Below are 18,343 nucleotides of genomic sequence, written 5' to 3' on the forward strand. Positions count from 1 at the left end.
CTGCCTCCTGTGTCTGCATCTAGGTCTCGCCTTGTGCCTTGATAGTTTGTGCCATGAGAAAGAAGGACATTTTCCAGATTGACTGACCATGACTTAAAGTAATGATGGACTGTCGTCTCTCTTTGCTTATTTGAGCTGTTCTTGCCATAATATGGACTTGGTCTTTTACCAAATAGGGCTATCTTCTGTATACCATCCCTACCTTGTCACAACACAACTGATTGGCTCAAACGCATTAAGAAGGAAAGAAATATCACAAATTAACTTTTCATTTGTGGAATTTAACTTTTGAAGAATATATTTTGATTTGTTTAACACTTTTTTGGTTGCTACATGATTCCATATGTGTTATTTCATAGTTCTGATGTCTCCACTATTATAGGAAAATTAAAATAAACCATGGAATGAATAAGCGTGTCCAAACTTTCGACTGGTACTGTATGTAATTCAAAGATTCATTTAAGTTATGCTACATTTCCTGGCGTCTCCCTCATGTCAGCATTGGTTTGGACACAAGGCTGTAGCCAAACTGCACATTTCCTACACCTTGCTGCGTTATTTATGTATTATTCCAATGTTGGCATCTCTGATCCGATTCTGATCTCAGAAAGTGTTTGACATTGCGATATGCAGTCTTATCCTAAATGTTTTTTACTTGTCCCGGACAAGTGTTAAACGTCGAGACCTGAGTCAGTAGTCAGTAGAACATCAGTAATTCAACTCCAGGTAGAGTTTGCAGATCAGGGGTTTATTCAGCAGACAACCGTTTGCTCCACTCCAATTCTCACATAAAGGTATACCACACAGGTATATACTATACAGGTATACCATACAGGTATATACTATAGTATACCACACAGGTATATACTATACAGGTATACCATACAGGTATATACTATAGTATACCACACAGGTATATACTATACAGGTATACCATACAGGTATATACTATAGTATACCACACAGGTATATACTATACAGGTATACCATACAGGTATATACTATAGTATACCACACAGGTATATACTATACAGGTATACCATACAGGTATATACTATAGTATACCACACAGGTATATACTATACAGGTATACTATACAGGTATATACTATAGTATACCACATATACCATACATGTATCCTATACAGGTATATACTATACAGGTATACCATACAGGTATATACTATACAGGCATACTATACAGGTATATACTATACAGGTATATACTATACAGGTACACCACACAGGTATATACTATACAGGTATACTATACAGGTATACCATACAGGTATATACTATACAGGTATATACTATACAGGTATATACTATACAGGTATACCACACAGGTATATACTATACAGGTATACTATACAGGTATATACTATACAGGTATATACAATACAGGTATACCATACAGGTATATACTATACAGGTATACCATACAGGTATATACTATACAGGTATATACTACACAGGTATATACTATACAGGTATATACTATAGTATACCACACAGGTATATACTATACAGGTATATACTATACAGGTATACTATACAGGAATATACTATGCAGGTATATACCATACAGGTATACTATACAGGTATACTATACAGGTATATACTATGCATGTATATACTATACAGGTATATACCATACAGGTATACAATACAGGTATATACTATGCAGGTATATACCATACATGTATCCTATACAGGTATATACTATACAGGTATGTACTATGCAGGTATAATATGCAGGTATATACTATACAGGTATGTACCATACATGTATACTATACAGGTATATACCATACAGGTATACTATACAGGTATATACTATGCAGGTATATATGATACAGGTATACTATACAGGTATACTATACAGGTATATACCATACAGGTATATACTATGCATGTATATACTATACAGGTATATACTATGCAGGTATATATGATACAGGTATACTATACAGGTATACTATACAGGTATATACCATACAGGTATATCATATGCAGGTATATACCATACAGGTATATACTATGCATGTATATACTATACAGGTATATACTATGCAGGTATACTATACAGGTATATACCATACATGTATACTATGCAGCTATACTATACAGGTATATACAATGCAGGTATAAACTATACAGGTATATACCATAAAGGTATACAATACAGGTATATACTATGCAGGTATATACCATACATGTATCCTATACAGGTATATACTATACAGGTATGTACTATGCAGGTATAACATGCAGGTATATACTATACAGGTATGTACCATACAGGTATACTATACAGGTATATACCATACATGTATACTATGCAGCTATACTATACAGGTAGATACTATGCATGTATATACTATACAGGTATATACTATGCAGGTATACTATACAGGTATATACCATACATGTATACTATGCAGCTATACTATACAGGTAGATACTATGCAGGTATATACTATACAGGTATATACCATACATGTATACTATGCAGCTATACTATACAGGTATACTATACTACACCTATTCACTTCACTCAACATCATGATCGTTTGAAATGTTAATAAGGTTCCTCACGACAGTTGAACTTAAGACACTTCACACAGGCTGTATCTCAATGGTCTTCAGCTGTTTCCTTTCCTCCTCTCCTTCCCTTCATCTACACTACATCGATAAAGAATTGGACAAGTGTAAGCAAGTTCCCAGTACGCTTTCCCCTACATTGCTTCTACTTGTTCATGCGTTCACGTCAGTGCATTGATGGACATGGACATGCATTGATGGCCAATAAGAGCTTGGAATAAATTGACCAATTAGAGAGAAGGTTGTTGGTTCGGTGCGTGAGTACAGGAGTACAGGTAATGGGTGTAATGCTCAATGAGGCCGGAGTGTTTACACATGTGAGTAAACACACCCACTGTAAATCATGTGATAATACAGTAATATATATATATATATATACAGTGGGGCAAAAAAGTATTTAGTCAGCCACCAATTGTGCAAGTTCTCCCACTTAAAAAGATAATGCTTTGGGGCTGTTTTTCTGCAAAGGGACCAGGACGACTGATCCGTGTAAAGGAAAGAATGAATGGGGCCATGTATCGTGAGATTTTGAGTGAAAACCTCCTTCCATCAGCAAGGGCATTGAAGATGAAATGTGGCTGGGTCTTTCATGACAATGATCCCAAACACACCGCCCTGGCAACGAAGGAGTGGCTTCGTAAGAAGCATTTCAGGGTCCTGGAGTGGCCTAGCCAGTCTCCAGATCTCAACCCCATAGAAAATCTTTGGAGGGAGTTGAAAGTCCATGTTGCCCAGCAACAGCCCCAAAACATCACTGCTCTAGAGGAGATCTGCATGGAGGAATGGGCCAAAATACCAGCAACAGTGTGTGAAAACCTTGTGACGTTTGACCTCTATCATTGCCAACAAAGGGTATATAACAAAGTATTGAGATAAACTTTTGTTATTGACCAAATACTTATTTTCCACCATAATTTGCAAATAAATTCATTAAAAATCCTACAATGTGATTTTCTGGATTTTTTTCTCTCATTTTGTCTGTCATAGTTGAAGTGTATCTATGATGAAAATTACAGGCCTCTCTCATCTTTTTAAGTGGGAGAACTTGCTCAATTGGTGGCTGACTAAATAATTTTTTGCCCCACTGTATACATATATATATATATATATATATATATATATATATATATATATATATATATGTATATATATATATATATATATATATATATATATATATATATATATATATATATATATATATATATGTATATATATACAGTATTTTCATGTATGCATTGTATGTATTCAATTCCACACGGATTGCTTTACCCAACACACAATTCATCTTAGGAGAAAAAGTGCTATGGAATTGAGTAAAATTGGTCTCCCAAATTGTTCTAAAATGACATGAGAAAAGTCCATTTCTTATATTTTACAACAGTGAGGTGGAACACAATGCAAAAATCATTGATGCGTAAATCCAAAGAACAAATGTATGAGAGTTGTACCAAATCACTCCTTATCAAGACCACCATTCAAATAGCTTATAGACTTTTCAACATGTGACCATTATTTATATAGCTTATAGACTTTTCAACATGTGCGATTTGACTAAATTCAGCTCATTTTAAAAGAGGACACATGTGCACCACATAAAGACCTTTTAAAACCTATGGGGATTATCTTCCTGATGGCTGGACCGTTTCCACTTTGGTCAGGGTGGCAGGCACCTTCCCCTCCCCTGCTCCAGGGGCCTTCATAACAGCCGTCCCCATCTCCCCCTGTCCTCCTCCCTGTGCCCCCCCCTCTATCCCTCCCTTCTTCTCTATCTCTCTCCGATATAGCCTCTCTTTCAATCGGCTCCTGGAGAAGGACCAGAAAAGGAGGCCCGCCACGGTCAGACCCGTTCCCAGGCAGGTGAGACCGATCCCGGCCGCCACGCAGTGATGCAGACCCCTGTTAAAACTGACAGCCTGGGTGTCTATGAAGAGGAGGTCCCCCTCCCCGAAGGACTCGATCCTGGTGGGGCCGGAGTAACCCACGGACAGACTGACCAGACCAGAGGTCACCATCAGGAGACCAAGGGCCAGAGAGACCTGAGAGAGAGAGAGAGAGAGAGAGAGGGAGAGAGAGAGAGAGAGAGAGAGAGAGAGGGAGTAGAGAGAGAGAGAGATAGAGAGGGAGTAGAGAGAGAGAGAGATAAAAGTGAGTGAGTTACGAAGGGACCGGAAAGGAAGATAGGGAGACAGAGAGTGACCAGATGAGGTAGAGAAAGAGGGTAGAGACATAGAGAGACAGAGAGAGAGAGAGAGACAGACAGACAGACAGACAGACAGACAGACAGACAGACAGACAGACAGACAGACATAGAGAGGGAGACATAGAGAGAGAGACATAGAGAGAGAGACAGAGGGAGAGAGAGAGATAAGGTCAGTCATTGACAGTGCATTAGTTGTCTACCTTCCAGAGTGCTGAGCTCCACCTCAGGGGCGATCTCAAGGTCTGGACGTCCCCCACTCCCTCAGGGTCTCTCTCCCACCCTGATGCAGTGCTGCACCCCTCATAGAAATGGTGCAGGTAGGAACGCACCCCAAACTGCAGACAGGCACAGCTAGAACCTACCTGTGGGAGGGAACCATAGAGGGAACCAAATAATAAATACCAGTGTATAAATGTTCAAACTAAGAAAGCAGATTAGTAAGATCTCACCTCACAGCCTGAGGACCCTGCCCCACATCCAGACCCTGAGTTACAGGCCTCAGAGCACGACGCCATCACACCTCATACACCTGGAGAGACACACAGGCACGCACACACACACACACACACACACACACACACACACACACACACACACACACACACACACACACACACACACACACACACACACACACACACACACACACACACACAGAGACATGAGGACACACACACTCTCAATTGTGGTTGACTTTCCCTAACTGTTTCCAAGGCCTACAGACGTACATCAAACTGTCTCGTCTCCTGCTTTAGACTGTAAAATACAATAATATGTAAACCCGAGATTGCTGATGCTATGTATTGGCCATTGAGAGACTTTGAAGCCACTGGTTGGCCATATTGGCTCTCCCCAGTAGAAGAAGTCCTCCATAGGAATGAATGAAATTCTACAGTATTTCAATTCATTGTATCAAAGACAAAATTACACATATTTAAGTATAATATTTTTTATTATAGTGGGAACAGTAACATTAGTAATCAAAAAAATATATACTTTAATGATTTTTAAAAACAATTTATTTATTTATGTTTAGCTCACATAATATAATGATAAAGTATGCATTAAGGTGTCTGTAGAAGAATACATCTGGCGAAAACTAATGTAGACATTAATATAAAGGTATTTCTATAACTACCAAAATAGTGTAGGAGTGACAAGATGGAGGCGCAGTGGGTGGCTTAAGCACAGCGCCCCTTATCAATAATCTAGTGTATATATAAATCATTAACTGACTGTAGACAACCAACAGCAACTGTCTCCTTGTCTCCTACTTTAGACTGTAGACTACCAGTGAAGCCTCCTCAGAGGAAGAAGGGGAGAACCATCCTCCTCAGTGAATTTCAGAAAAATAGTGAAAGTTATCATTTTTAGATAAAACTATACTAAATATATTCACGTCACCAAATAATTGATTAAAACACACTGTTACGCAATGAAGGTCTACAGTAGCCTCAGCCGCACTCTGTAGGGTAGCACCATGGTGTAGCCGAAGGACAGATAGTTTCCGTCCTCCTCTGGGTACATTGACTTCAATACAAAACCTAGGAGGCTCATGGTTCTCACCCCCTTCCATAGACTTAAACACCAAATAATGACAACTTCCGGAGGACGTCCTCCAACCTATCAGAGCTCTTGCAGCATGAACTGACATGTTGTGCACCCAATCAAAGGAACAGAGAATTAATCTAGTACTGAAAGCATAAGCTACAGCTAGCTAGCACTGCAGTGCACAAAATGTGGGGAGTAGTTGACTCAAAGAAAGAGAAAGACAATAGTTGACCAAATTAAATTCTTCCAAAATGGAGAAGCAAGATAGAGAGAGAGAGAGAGAATAAAAAATAAAGCCCCTTGAATTGAATTGAGAGAGAGTTAGCTATATTTTGTTGTATTTTTAAAAAAAACATTCGCTTTCACTTAATTAGCTAGCGAATGCAGCTAGCTAGTTTAGCCTACTCAAACACCTGGCTCAAACAGAGAGGGATGCTATGTTAGCTAGCGGGCTATGGCTATCCAACAGAGAGGGATGCTATGTTAGCTAGCTGGCTATGGCTATCCAACAGAGAGGGATGCTATGTTAGCTAGCGGGCTATGGCTATCCAACAGAGAGGAATGCTATGTTAGCTAGCTGGCTATGGCTATCCAACAGAGAGGGATGCTATGTAAGCTAGCGGGCTATGGCTATCCAACAGAGAGGGATGCTATGTTAGCGAGCTGGCTATGGCTATCCAACAGAGAGGGATGCTATGTTAGCTAGCGGGCTATGGCTATCCAACAGAGAGGGATGCTATGTTAGCTAGCTGGCTATGGCTATCCAACAGAGAGGGATGCTATGTTAGCTAGCTGGCTATCGCTATCCAACACTGGAACGCTTCCAAGTAAGCTTTTGGTTTTATTAATTTCTTGCCACCGAGGCCCAACGATGTAACTGCTAAACTGCTGTTTACTAACGCGTTAGTTCTAGTAGCTATGTTGACTATGACGTTAATTAATATGGTGACAACGATGTAGGCTGTGTGTAGCGGTTAGTGGTTATGATATGAAGGTTTGTCTTGGAAAGGTTATTTTGGCTGGTCACAGACTGCTGATGTGTTGTGCACTGAAGCCCACAAGTGAAGGGAAAAGGTGAGAGGAGGAGAGCACATAGATATGAGAAGAAATTAACGAGCAAAGTGACCATGCTGTTTGTATGTGGCTGCTATGAAAGTCAACTGTGTTTGCTTGTGATCTGGGGTGTAGAAACGGAAGCAAATGTCTGTTACGGAAACGGAAGCTAATGTCAAACCAATTGAGATGGTTTGGGATGAGTTGGACTGCAGAGTGAAGGAAAAGCAGCCAACAAGTGCACAGCATATGTGGTAACTCCTTCAAGACTGTTGGAAAATCATTCCAGGTGACTACCTCATGAAGCTGGTTGAGAAAAAGCTTTGCAAACACTTGGCAATCATCAAGGCAAAGGGTGGCTACTTTGAAGAATCTCAAATATATTTTGATTTGTTTAAAAATGTTGGTTACTACATGATTCCATATGTGTTATTTCATAGTTTTGATGTCTTCACTATTATTCTACAATGTAGAAAAGAGTAAAAATAAAGGAAAACCCTAGAATGAGTAGGTGTGTCCAAACTTTTGACTGGTACTACACATCAAAGGAGACTGAAATAAACTCAGCAAAAAAAGAAACATCCCTTTTTCAGGAGCCTGTCTTTCAAACATAATTAGTAAAAATCCCAATAACTTCACAGATCTTCATTGTAAAGGGTTTAAACACTGTTTCCCATGCTTGTTCAATGAACCATAAACAAATAATGAACATGCACCTGTGGAACGGTCGTTAAGACACTAACAGCTTACAGACGGTAGGCAATTAAGGTCACAGTTATGAAAACTTAGGACACTAAAGAGGCCTTTCTACTGACTCTGAAAAAAACTAAAACAAAGATTCCCAGGGTCCCTGCTCATCTGCATGAATGTGCCTTAGGCATGCTGCAAGGAGACATGACGACTGCAGATGTGGCCAGGGTCATACATTGCAATGTCCGTACAGTGAGACGCCTAAGACAGCGCTACAGGGAGACAGAACTGACAGCTGATCGTCCTCGCAGTGGCAGACCATGTGTAACAACACCTGCACAGGATCGGTACATCCGAACATCACACCTGCGGGACAGGTACAGGATGGCAACAACATCTGCCGGAGTTACACCAGGAATGCACAATCTCTCCATCAGTGCTCAGACTGTCCGCAATAAGCTGAGAGAGGCTGTACTGAGGGCTTGTAGGCCTGTTGTAAAGCAGGTCCTCACCAGACATCACCGGCAACAACGTCGCCTACGGGCACAAACCCACTGTCGCTGGACCAGACAGGACTGGCAAAAAGTGCTCTTCACTGACAAGTTGCAGATTTGTCTCACATGGGGTGATAGTCGGATTCGCGTTTATCGTCGAAGGAATGAGCGTTACACCGAGGCCTGTACTCTGGAGCGGGATCGACTTGGAGGAGGAGGGTCCGTCATGGTCTGGGGCGGTGTGTCACAGCATCATCGGACTGAGCTTGTTGTCATTTCAGGCAATCTCAATGCTGTGCGTTACAGGGAAGACATCCTCCTCCCTCATGTAGTACCCTTCTTGCAGGCTCATCCTTACATGACCCTCCAGCATGACAATGCCACCTGCTATATTGCTCGTTCTGGAGTGATTTCCTGCAAGACAGGAATGTCAGTGCTCTGCCATGGCCAGCGAAGAGCCTGGATCTCAATCCCATTGAGCACATCTGAAACCTGTTGGATCGGAGGGTGAGGGCTTGGGCCATTCCCCCCCAGAAATGTCCAGGAACTTGCAGGTGCCTTGGTGGAAGACTGGGGTAACATCTCACAACAAAAACTGGCAAATCTGGTGCAGTCCATGAGGAGGAGATGCACTGCAGTACTTAATGCAGCTGGTGGCCACACCAGATACTGACTGTCACTTTTGATTTTGACCCTCCCCTTTGTTCAGGGACACATTATTCCATTTCTGTTAGTCACATGTCTGTGGAACTTGTTCAGTTTATGTCTCAGTTGGTGAATCTTATGTTCATACAAATATTTACACATGTTCAGCTTGCTGAAAATAAAACCCAGTTGACAGTGAGGACGTTTCTTTTTTTGTTTTTGAGTTTATAATAAAACTGTTTGACAACAGAAACACCAGAGTTTTGGCAGTTTTCTTTTAATAACATTTATTCATTATAAAAGTATTAAAAATATTAAAAACATTCCACCCATGAGGCCACTAGAGTTTTGGTCATTTTACTGCAGGAAAGATATTTCAAAAGTTCATAAGAAAAACATGAAATCTTAATCATATTGTTGGGGAGTTGCACCTACTAATTATCTTATGAACTTCTTATTGTTTTTCTTAAAGAAGCTTCCTAAGTTTTTGCATTAGAAGTGTTTTGTGAAACGGGGCCCTGTTGCTTCAGTATTCCCTGGGTGTCTCCTTCGCCTCAGTTTCATCAAGCAACGTTAGAAGGATAGAGCTCTGTCTGTGTAGGATGATGCCATGACGCCAAGGCCCAGGGGTTGATAGCCACCCACGGATGAGTCACTCACACGCACACACACACACACACACCCTGCGTCTATAAGGAGCTATTGTCTTGTTACTTGAATAGCTTTAGTGAGAACAGAAATGGCTACACTAGAGACTTACTCATAACACTTGACAAGATGCGCTGTGTGCAACACTGTCAAATAACTAGCTTATCTATTATTATCACTGAGCTGAGGGTGCATGATGTGTCAAGAATAGAGAGAGACGTGCGACACAACATATTAAATGTATCACATTTAGATACCCGACTGGTTCTCGTCAGCTAATTCCTCAGCTTCTTTTTTCCACATTGTTTGTTCAGATTAAAGACGGCAAGACTAAATGTCGGTAAATTGATCGATTTTGCAGCAGTGAATTAGTTTTCGATTGCGGTGCTGAAAACAGACCGAACTCTCCCCACAGCGGTAGACAGGAGATAATGTAGGTAGACAGAAGATAATGTAGGTAGACAGAAGATAATGTAGGTAGACAGAAGATAATGTAGGTAGACAGAAGATAATGTGGGTAGACAGAAGATGATGTAGGTAGACAGAAGATAATGTAGGTAGACAGAAGATAATGTAGGTAGACAGAAGATAATGTAGGTAGACAGAAGATAATGTAGGTAGACAGAAGATAATGTAGGTAGACAGAAGATAATGTAGGTAGACAGAAGATAATGTGGGTAGACAGAAGATGATGTAGGTAGACAGAAGATAATGTAGGTAGACAGAAGATAATGTAGGTAGACAGAAGATAATGTAGGTAGACAGAAGATAATGTAGGTAGACAGAATATAATGTAGGTAGACAGAAGATAATGTAGGTAGACAGAAGATAATGTAGGTAGACAGAAGATAATGTAGATAGACAGAAGATAATGTAGTGTCTCAACTCTTTCCCCCAATCCTCATTGTCCAATTACGTGCTACAAAATGCCGTTTTCACAACTCCAGAGAAACTCTTTGCAAAACATGTATTTTATTAGCATGAACGTGAACATGAACGTGTTTAGGCTCATTTTCTAATCTTACCTTGTCCGGAGTGCTCGCTTCCGCGCCACGGTCTTACTCGAGTCCCATTGCAGAACGAGCTCTCAGAACCAGTGAATCTACACTTGACATCAACACTCAATTTGCAATAAAGAGCCTGTGCGCAGGTGCACAGCTCCAACACATTTGTTATCAGAGGAACCCGGTTGTCACTAGTTACCAACAACCATGGCTACACGCTGCCTATTTCTTCAATTGATCTGTTTCCTTCAATAGCCTATAATGAGATTTCCTCCTAAAACTTACCTCGACACTCCGGCAGTGCCTTTCAGTGACCGTGCCTGTAGCACATGGTGTTGGGCAGTGATGGTTTCGTGGAAATCAAATTACAAAGAGGAGTTGAGTTCCACAGGCTGTATCGAATATCCAACTCCAAACCGTCAAGTGTAGAGACAAGTCTACTGACCACAGAGTGAATAACGTACTATTTTGGAGGGGCAGGTTTCTACACATTCGTTTCCGTCGGCTATTCAGTTCTGTAATTCAACACGTCCGATGCAATGGGTAATAAGATGTGATGGGGAGTGAAGTCGAACACAAACTCTCTCACGCACACCGAGTCACATCCTGATTATGTGGGTTATGTACATATTTAATTTGGTCCTGGCCATGTATAATTCATACGGTATGTAATATCCTAAACCAGTGACACAACACGTCCCGCAGGAAAACAACAACAAAACATCACCTTTGCTTCCCAAATGACAGTATATTCCCTACGTAGTGCACTACGGAATAGGGTGCCGGTTGGGATATAGACCCTCCTTTAGGGAAACGAAATAAAAGGAGAATAAGGGAATCTTGGTTACCGGATTGTTTCTGCATTCAACAAATTCAACTCTTCATTGTCATGCCAAGCCAAACACATTTTTATTTATTTCTTTATCTAACTGTTTATTCAGTTGATTATTGGTCTTGATCACAACTGTACTAATGAGTTTTCAAGGTGCTACACATAGGATTATTTTGAATTTTTGCATTGTAATTTCAGAAAATGTCGCTAATACTGTATATCTGCCTCTAATAGTGGAATGATGAGTGTTTCACTCACAGTGTTGTGATTGGCTGTGATGCTCGCCTATTGATTTCCCCTGCCTGAGCGACATCTGTTGTCGAACTGAGAAAGCTGTTCTGACTTTGTGGGCGTGTTCAATTTCAGCTTTTTTTGTGAGAAAACGAGCACTGAATAGTGTAGTGAAACCATTGTACCATCTAAATTGCTGTGAAACATCTTTTCAGTAACAACAAATATTGTTTTTACAGCTTTGAAGCTGATGGACTAAAATCTAAAGTTGTTTTCTCACGTAAACTGAAATTGAGAAACAGTGTAGAATAAAAAATCCTAGGTGAAGCACCTTTAAAATCGTTGTGACTCAAGACCATCTGATCCCACTGGTAGTGAACACAGTGTACCCATATCAGATAGTAGGATATTTACAGAGGGAACACAGTGTACCCATATCAGATAGTAGGATATTTACAGAGGGAACACAGTGTACCTATATCAGATAGTAGGATATTTACAGAGGGAACACAGTGTACTCCTATCAGATAGCAGGATATTTACAGAGGCAACACAGTGTACTCCTATCAGATAGTAGGATATTTACAGAGGGAACACAGTGTACTCCTAGTATTGATTTTAGTAATGAACATTGTCAGTGAGTATGTCACCAAGGGGACGCAACACATCTCCCTCACATCTCTCTCTCTCTCTCCCTCACATCTCTCTCTCTCTCTCTCTCCCTCACATCTCTCTCTCTCTCTCTCTCTCTCTCTCTCCCTCTCTCTCTCTCTCCCTCTCTCTCTCCCTCACATCTCCCTCTCTCTCTCCCTCACATCTCTCTCTCTCTCTCTCTCTCTCTCTCTCTCTCTCTCTCTCTCTCTCTCTCAACACTCTGGATAAAGTCTCCTGTTATATGACCATATTATGGCCTGCTGCTCTGGGTGTGTATTTTCTACAGACAGTGGCTGTCACCAATCACCCCACACAGACAGGCCAACCACTGAGGCTCTGTGTAGGGACTGCAGAGTTAATCCATTACGTCATTATGGAAGGAAGAAGCTACCGAGGCAGAACCACTATCATTACAGTTTCTCTCTCTTTCTCTTCTCCCCCCTGCTCTCTCTCCTCACTCTCTCTCTCTCAAATCAATTTAAATTCAATTTAAGGGCTTTATTGGCATGGGAAACATTGCCAAAGCAAGTGAAATAGATAATAATAAAATAGCAGATTAACAGTAAACATTAAACTCACAAAAGTTCCAAAAGTAAACAACATTTCCAATGTCATACCACGTCTATATATACAGTGTTGTAACGATGTGCAAATAGTTAAAGTACACATAGGCTGTATTTACAATGGTGTTTGTTCTTCACTGGTTGCGCTTTTCTCGTGGCAACAGGTCACAAATCTTGCTGCTGTGATGTCACACTGTGGAATTTCACCCAGTAGATATGGGAGTTTATCAAAATTGGATTTGTTTTTCGAATTCTTGGTAGATCTGTGTAATCTGAAGGAAATATGCATCTCTAATATGGTCATACATTTGGCTGGAGGTTAGAAAGTGCAGCTCAGTTTCCACCTCATTTTGTGGGCAGTGAGCACATAGCCTGTCTTCTCTTGAGAGCCATGTCTGCCTACGGTGGCCTTTCTCAATAGCAAGGCTATGCTCACTGAGTCTGTACATAGTCAAAGCTTTCCTTAAGTTTGGGTCAGTCACAGTGATCAGGTATTCTGCCAATGTGTACTCTCTGTTTAGGGCCAAATAGCATTCTAGGTTTTTGTAAATTCTTTCCAATGTGTCAAGTAATTATCTTTTAGTTTTTTCGTGATTTGGTTGGGTCTAATTGTGTTGCTGTCCTGGGGCTCTGTGGGGTGTGTTTGTGATTGTGAACAGAGCCCCAGGACCAGCTTTCTTAGGGGACTCTTCTCCAGTTTAATTTCTCTGTAGGTGATGGCTTTGTTATGGAAGGTTTGGGAATTGTTTCCTTTTAGGTGGTTGTAGAATTTAATGTCTCTTTTCTGTATTTTGATCATTAGCGGGTCTCGGCCTAATTCTACTCTGCAGGCATTATTTGGTGTTTTACACAGAGGATATTTATGTCACGACTTCCGCCGAAGGTGGCTCCTCTCCATGTTCGGGCGGTGCTCGGCGCCTGTCGTCGCCAGTCTAATAGCTTCCACCGAAGGTGGCTCCTCTCCCTGTTCAGGCGCCGCTCGTCGTCGCCAGTCTAATAGCTTCCACTGAAGGTGGCTCCTGTCCCTGTTCAGGCGGTGCTCGGCGTCGCCAGTCTAATAGCTTCCACCGAAGGTGGCTCCTCTCCCTGTTCAGGCGGTGCTCGGCGCTCGTCGGCGCCGGTCTAATAGCTTCCACCGAAGGTGGCTCCTCTCCCTGTTCAGGCGGTGCTCGGCGCTCGTCGGCGCCGGTCTAATAGCTTCCACCGATCCTTTTTTCCTTTCATTTGGTTGTGTCTGTCTTATGTGTCACCTGTGTTCTATTTTGGATAATTAGTTGGGGTATTTAAATCTCGCCATTTCTTCTGGGTTTTGTGTGGGGTTGTTTCGTTTGCTGTCGTTCAGTTCTGGGTTGCGTTTTTAGGTTCTGTTGTACAGGTGGTTTGAGGCTACTGTGTTAGTCCTGTTTTTCCTGTTCTTTGGACCTTGTTTATTAAACGCCCCTTTTCGGAAACTTGCTTTCTCCTGCGCCTGACTCCACACGCACATCTCTTTTTGGAGATATCTGACAATTTTGGGGTGCTTGTCCCCATTTTGAGAATTCCAGGTTGGTGAGCGGACCCCAGACCTCACAGGGCAATGGGTTCTAAATCTGATTCTAGTATTTTTAGCCAAATCCTAATTGGTTTGTCAAATTTTATGTTCCTTTTGAGGGCATAGAAGGACCTTCCTGCCTTGTCTCTCAGATCGTTCACGGCTTTGCGGAAGTTACCTGTGGTGCTGATGTTTAGGCCGAGGTATGTATCGTTTTTTTGTGAGCTCTAGGGCAACGATGTCTAGATGGAATTTGTATTTGTGGTTCTGTCAACTGGACCTTTTTTGGAACACCATTATTTTTGTCTCACTGATATTTGCTGTCAGGGCCCGTGACTGATATAATCTGTGCAGAAGATCTAGGTGTTGCTGTAGGCCCTTCTTGGTTAGGGATAGAAGCATCAGATCATTAGCAAACAGTAGACATTTGACTTCAGATTCTAGTAGGGTGAGGCCAGGTGCTGCAGACTGTTCTAGTGCCCTCGCCAATTCGTTGATATATATGTTGAAGAGGGTGGGGCTTAAGCTGCATCCCTGTCTCACCCCCTGACCCTGTGGAAAGAAATGTGTGTTTTTTGCCAATTTTAACTGCACACTTGTTGTTTGTGTACATGGATTTTATAATGTCGTATGTTTTTCCCCTAACACTACTTTCCATGAATTTGTATAGCAGACCCTCATGCCAAATTGAGTCGAAAGCGTTTTTGAAATCAATAAAGCATGAGAAGACTTTGCCTTTGACTTTTCCCAAGGTTGGTGTTGACGCATATCCCACGGTAGTTATTGGGGTCAAATTTGTCTCCACTTTTGTGGATTGGGGTGATCAGTCCTTGGTTCCAAATATTGGGGAATATTGTAGAGCTGAGGATAATGTTAAAGAGTTTAAGTATAGTCATTTGGAATGTGTGGTCTGTATATTTTATCATTTCATTTAGGATACAATCAACCCCACAGGCCTTTCTGGGTTGGAGGGTTTGTGGAGGGTTTTTGGAGGGTTTGTATTTTGTCCTTCCTTTCGTTCAATGTAATTGGAGAATCCAGTGGGTTCAGGAAGTCTTTAATAAGTGATTCTAAGATTTATATTTTATCATGTATACGTTTTTGCTGTTTGGTCGTTGTTACAGAGACACAAATATTGGAGAAGTGGTTTATCCATACATCTTTGTTTTGGATAGATAACTCTGTGTTGTTGTTTGTTTTCCAATTTTTCCAGAAGTGATTAGATTCTGTGGATTCTTCAGTTACATTGAGCTGATTTCAAATGTGCTGCTCCTTCTTTCACCGTAGTGTATTTCTCTATTGTTTTAATGATTCACCATAGTGAAGGCGTAGACTCAGGTTTTCTGGGTCTCTATGTTTTAGGTTGGATAGATTTCCCCATTTTATTTCTTAGGTTTTTGTATTCTTCATCAAACCATTTGTCGTTGTTGTTAATTTTCTTAGGTTGTCTGCTTGAAATGTTTAGATTTGATAGGGAAGCTGAGAGGTCAAATATACAGTACCTGTCAAAAGCTTGGACACACTTACTCATTCAAGGGTTTTTCTGTATTTTTACTATTTTCTACATTGTACAATAATAGTGAAGACATCATAACTATGAAATAACAAATATGGAATCATGTGGTAACCCAAAAAATGTTAAACAAATCAAAATATATTTTAGATTTGAGATACTTGAAAGTAGCCACCCTTTGCCTTGATGACAGCTTTGCACACTCTTGGCATTCTCTCAACCAGCTTCACCTGGAATGTTTTTCCAACAGTCTCGACGTAGTTCCCACATAAGCTGAGCACATGATGGCTGCTTTTCCTTCACTCTGCGAAACAACTCATTCCAGACCATCTCAATTGGTTTTGATGTCGGGTGTTTGTGGAGGCCAGGTCATCTGATGAAGCACTCCATCACTCTCTTTCTTGGTCAAATAGCCCTTACACAGCCTGGAGGTGTGTTGGGTCATTGTCCTGTTGAAAGACAAATGATAGTCCCACTAAGCGTGAACCAAATTGGATGGCGAATTGCTGCAGAATGCTGTGGTAGCTATGCTGGTTAAGTGTGCCTTAAATTCTAAATAAAATACAGACAGTGTCAACAGCACAGCACCCCAACACCATCACACATCCTCCTCCGTGCTTCAAGATGGGAACCAGACATGCGGAGATCATCCGTTCACATACTCTGTGTCTCATAAAGACACGGCGGTTGGAATCAGAAATCTCACATTTGGACTCATCAGACCAAAGGACAGATTTACACCGGTCTGATGTCCATTGCTCGTGTTTCTTGGCCCAAGCAAGTCTTTTCTTTTTATTGGTGTCCTTCAGTAGTGGTTTCTTTGCAGCAATTTGACAATGAAGGCCTGATTCACGCAGTCTCCTCTGAACAGTTGATGTTGAGATGTGTCTGTTAGTTGAGCTCTGTGAACCATTTATTTGGGCTGCAATTTCTGAGATTGGTAACTTGGTAAATTGGTAAATCCTCTGCAGCAGAGGTAACTCTGGTCCTCACTTTCCTGTGGCAGGTCCTCATGAGAGCCAGTTTCATCATAGTGCTTGATGGTTTTTGTGACTCCACTTGAAGAAACTTTCAAAGTTCTTGAAATTTTCCCAGATAGATTGACATTTGTGTCTTAAAGTAATGATGGACTGCTGTTTCTCTTTGCTCATTTGAACTGTTCTTGCCATAATATGGACTTGGTCGTTTCCCAAATAGGGTTATCTTCTGTATACCCGCCTACCTCGTCACAACACAACTGATTAGCTCAAATGCATTAACAAGGAAAGAAATTCCACACATTTTAACAAGGCACACCTGTTAATTGAAATGTATTCCAGGTGACTTACTCATGAAGCTGGTTGAGAGAAAGCCAAGCGTGTGCAAAGCTGTCATCAAGTTAAAGAGTGGCTACTTTGAAGAATCTCAAATATATTTTTATTTGTTTAACTCTTTTTGGGTTACTACGTGATTCCATATGTGTTATTTCATAGTTTTGATGTCTTCACCATTATTCCTCAATGTAAAAAATAGTAAAAATAAAGAAAAACCCTGGAACTGTCACGGATCCCTCCGGAACTTTCATTACGCACACCTCTTCCCTATTTCCACTGATTAGTACTTGTATAAGTGTGCCCTTTTGTTTCCATTGGGCTGTCCATTATTGTTACAATGTCCGCTGGTGCATGTGATTAACTCTCTGTGTTTTGGCTTTCGTTCCATTGAGGATTGCGCAGATGATTATGGGTCTCGTCCCGTGGGTTAATCATTGTGCGTGCGTTATTTATTCGAGGTACTCCTCGCTCTTTGTTTTGCGTTTCTATCCTGTGTTTTGTTATGTGTTTGTTTGGTTTTCTTCCCTTAACAGAGCTTAAAAAAAAACTATTACGCACTCCTGCTCCTGTCTCCCGAATCATTCATGCCAATGTGACAGGAACGAGTAGGTGTGTCCAAATTTGTGGTACTGTACTTTTTAGGTTTTATACTGCTAAGTTTACACGTTCACTATTACAGTGAAGCATTTTGTCCAGGAAATTGTCTAATTGTCTAGGATTGAATTTGTTGTTGTCTAATTGTTTTTTGGAAGATTTCCACACTACTTTCCTTCCAGCTATAGCATTTCTTAATATTATTCAGTTTCTTTGTATTT

General features: G+C 41.0%; 1 protein-coding gene across 2 annotated transcripts; it reads right to left on the reverse strand.

Annotated features, from left to right (window-relative positions):
- Window positions 1–3,814: 3,814 nt before the first annotated feature.
- LOC110496725 (neurensin-1) lies at window positions 3,815–11,437 on the reverse strand. Of its 2 annotated transcripts, none has more exons than XM_021572763.2 (4): window positions 11,177–11,437; window positions 5,256–5,335; window positions 5,007–5,168; window positions 3,815–4,642 (listed from the first exon to the last, which is right to left on the reverse strand). In XM_021572763.2, exons 2-4 carry the CDS (start codon window positions 5,319–5,321, stop codon window positions 4,226–4,228), a joined length of 645 nt encoding a protein of 214 aa, XP_021428438.2. In that variant the 5' UTR covers window positions 5,322–5,335; window positions 11,177–11,437; the 3' UTR covers window positions 3,815–4,225. The 2 variants fall into 2 exon arrangements, with proteins under 2 accessions (XP_021428438.2, XP_021428437.2); XM_021572762.2 differs by lacking the exon at window positions 11,177–11,437 and adding an exon at window positions 10,913–11,118.
- Between the last annotated feature and the right edge of the window lie 6,906 nt (window positions 11,438–18,343).

Source organism: Oncorhynchus mykiss, chromosome 18 (genome assembly GCF_013265735.2).
Source record: "Oncorhynchus mykiss isolate Arlee chromosome 18, USDA_OmykA_1.1, whole genome shotgun sequence".
In the NCBI taxonomy this organism is placed as follows: domain Eukaryota; kingdom Metazoa; phylum Chordata; class Actinopteri; order Salmoniformes; family Salmonidae; genus Oncorhynchus; species Oncorhynchus mykiss.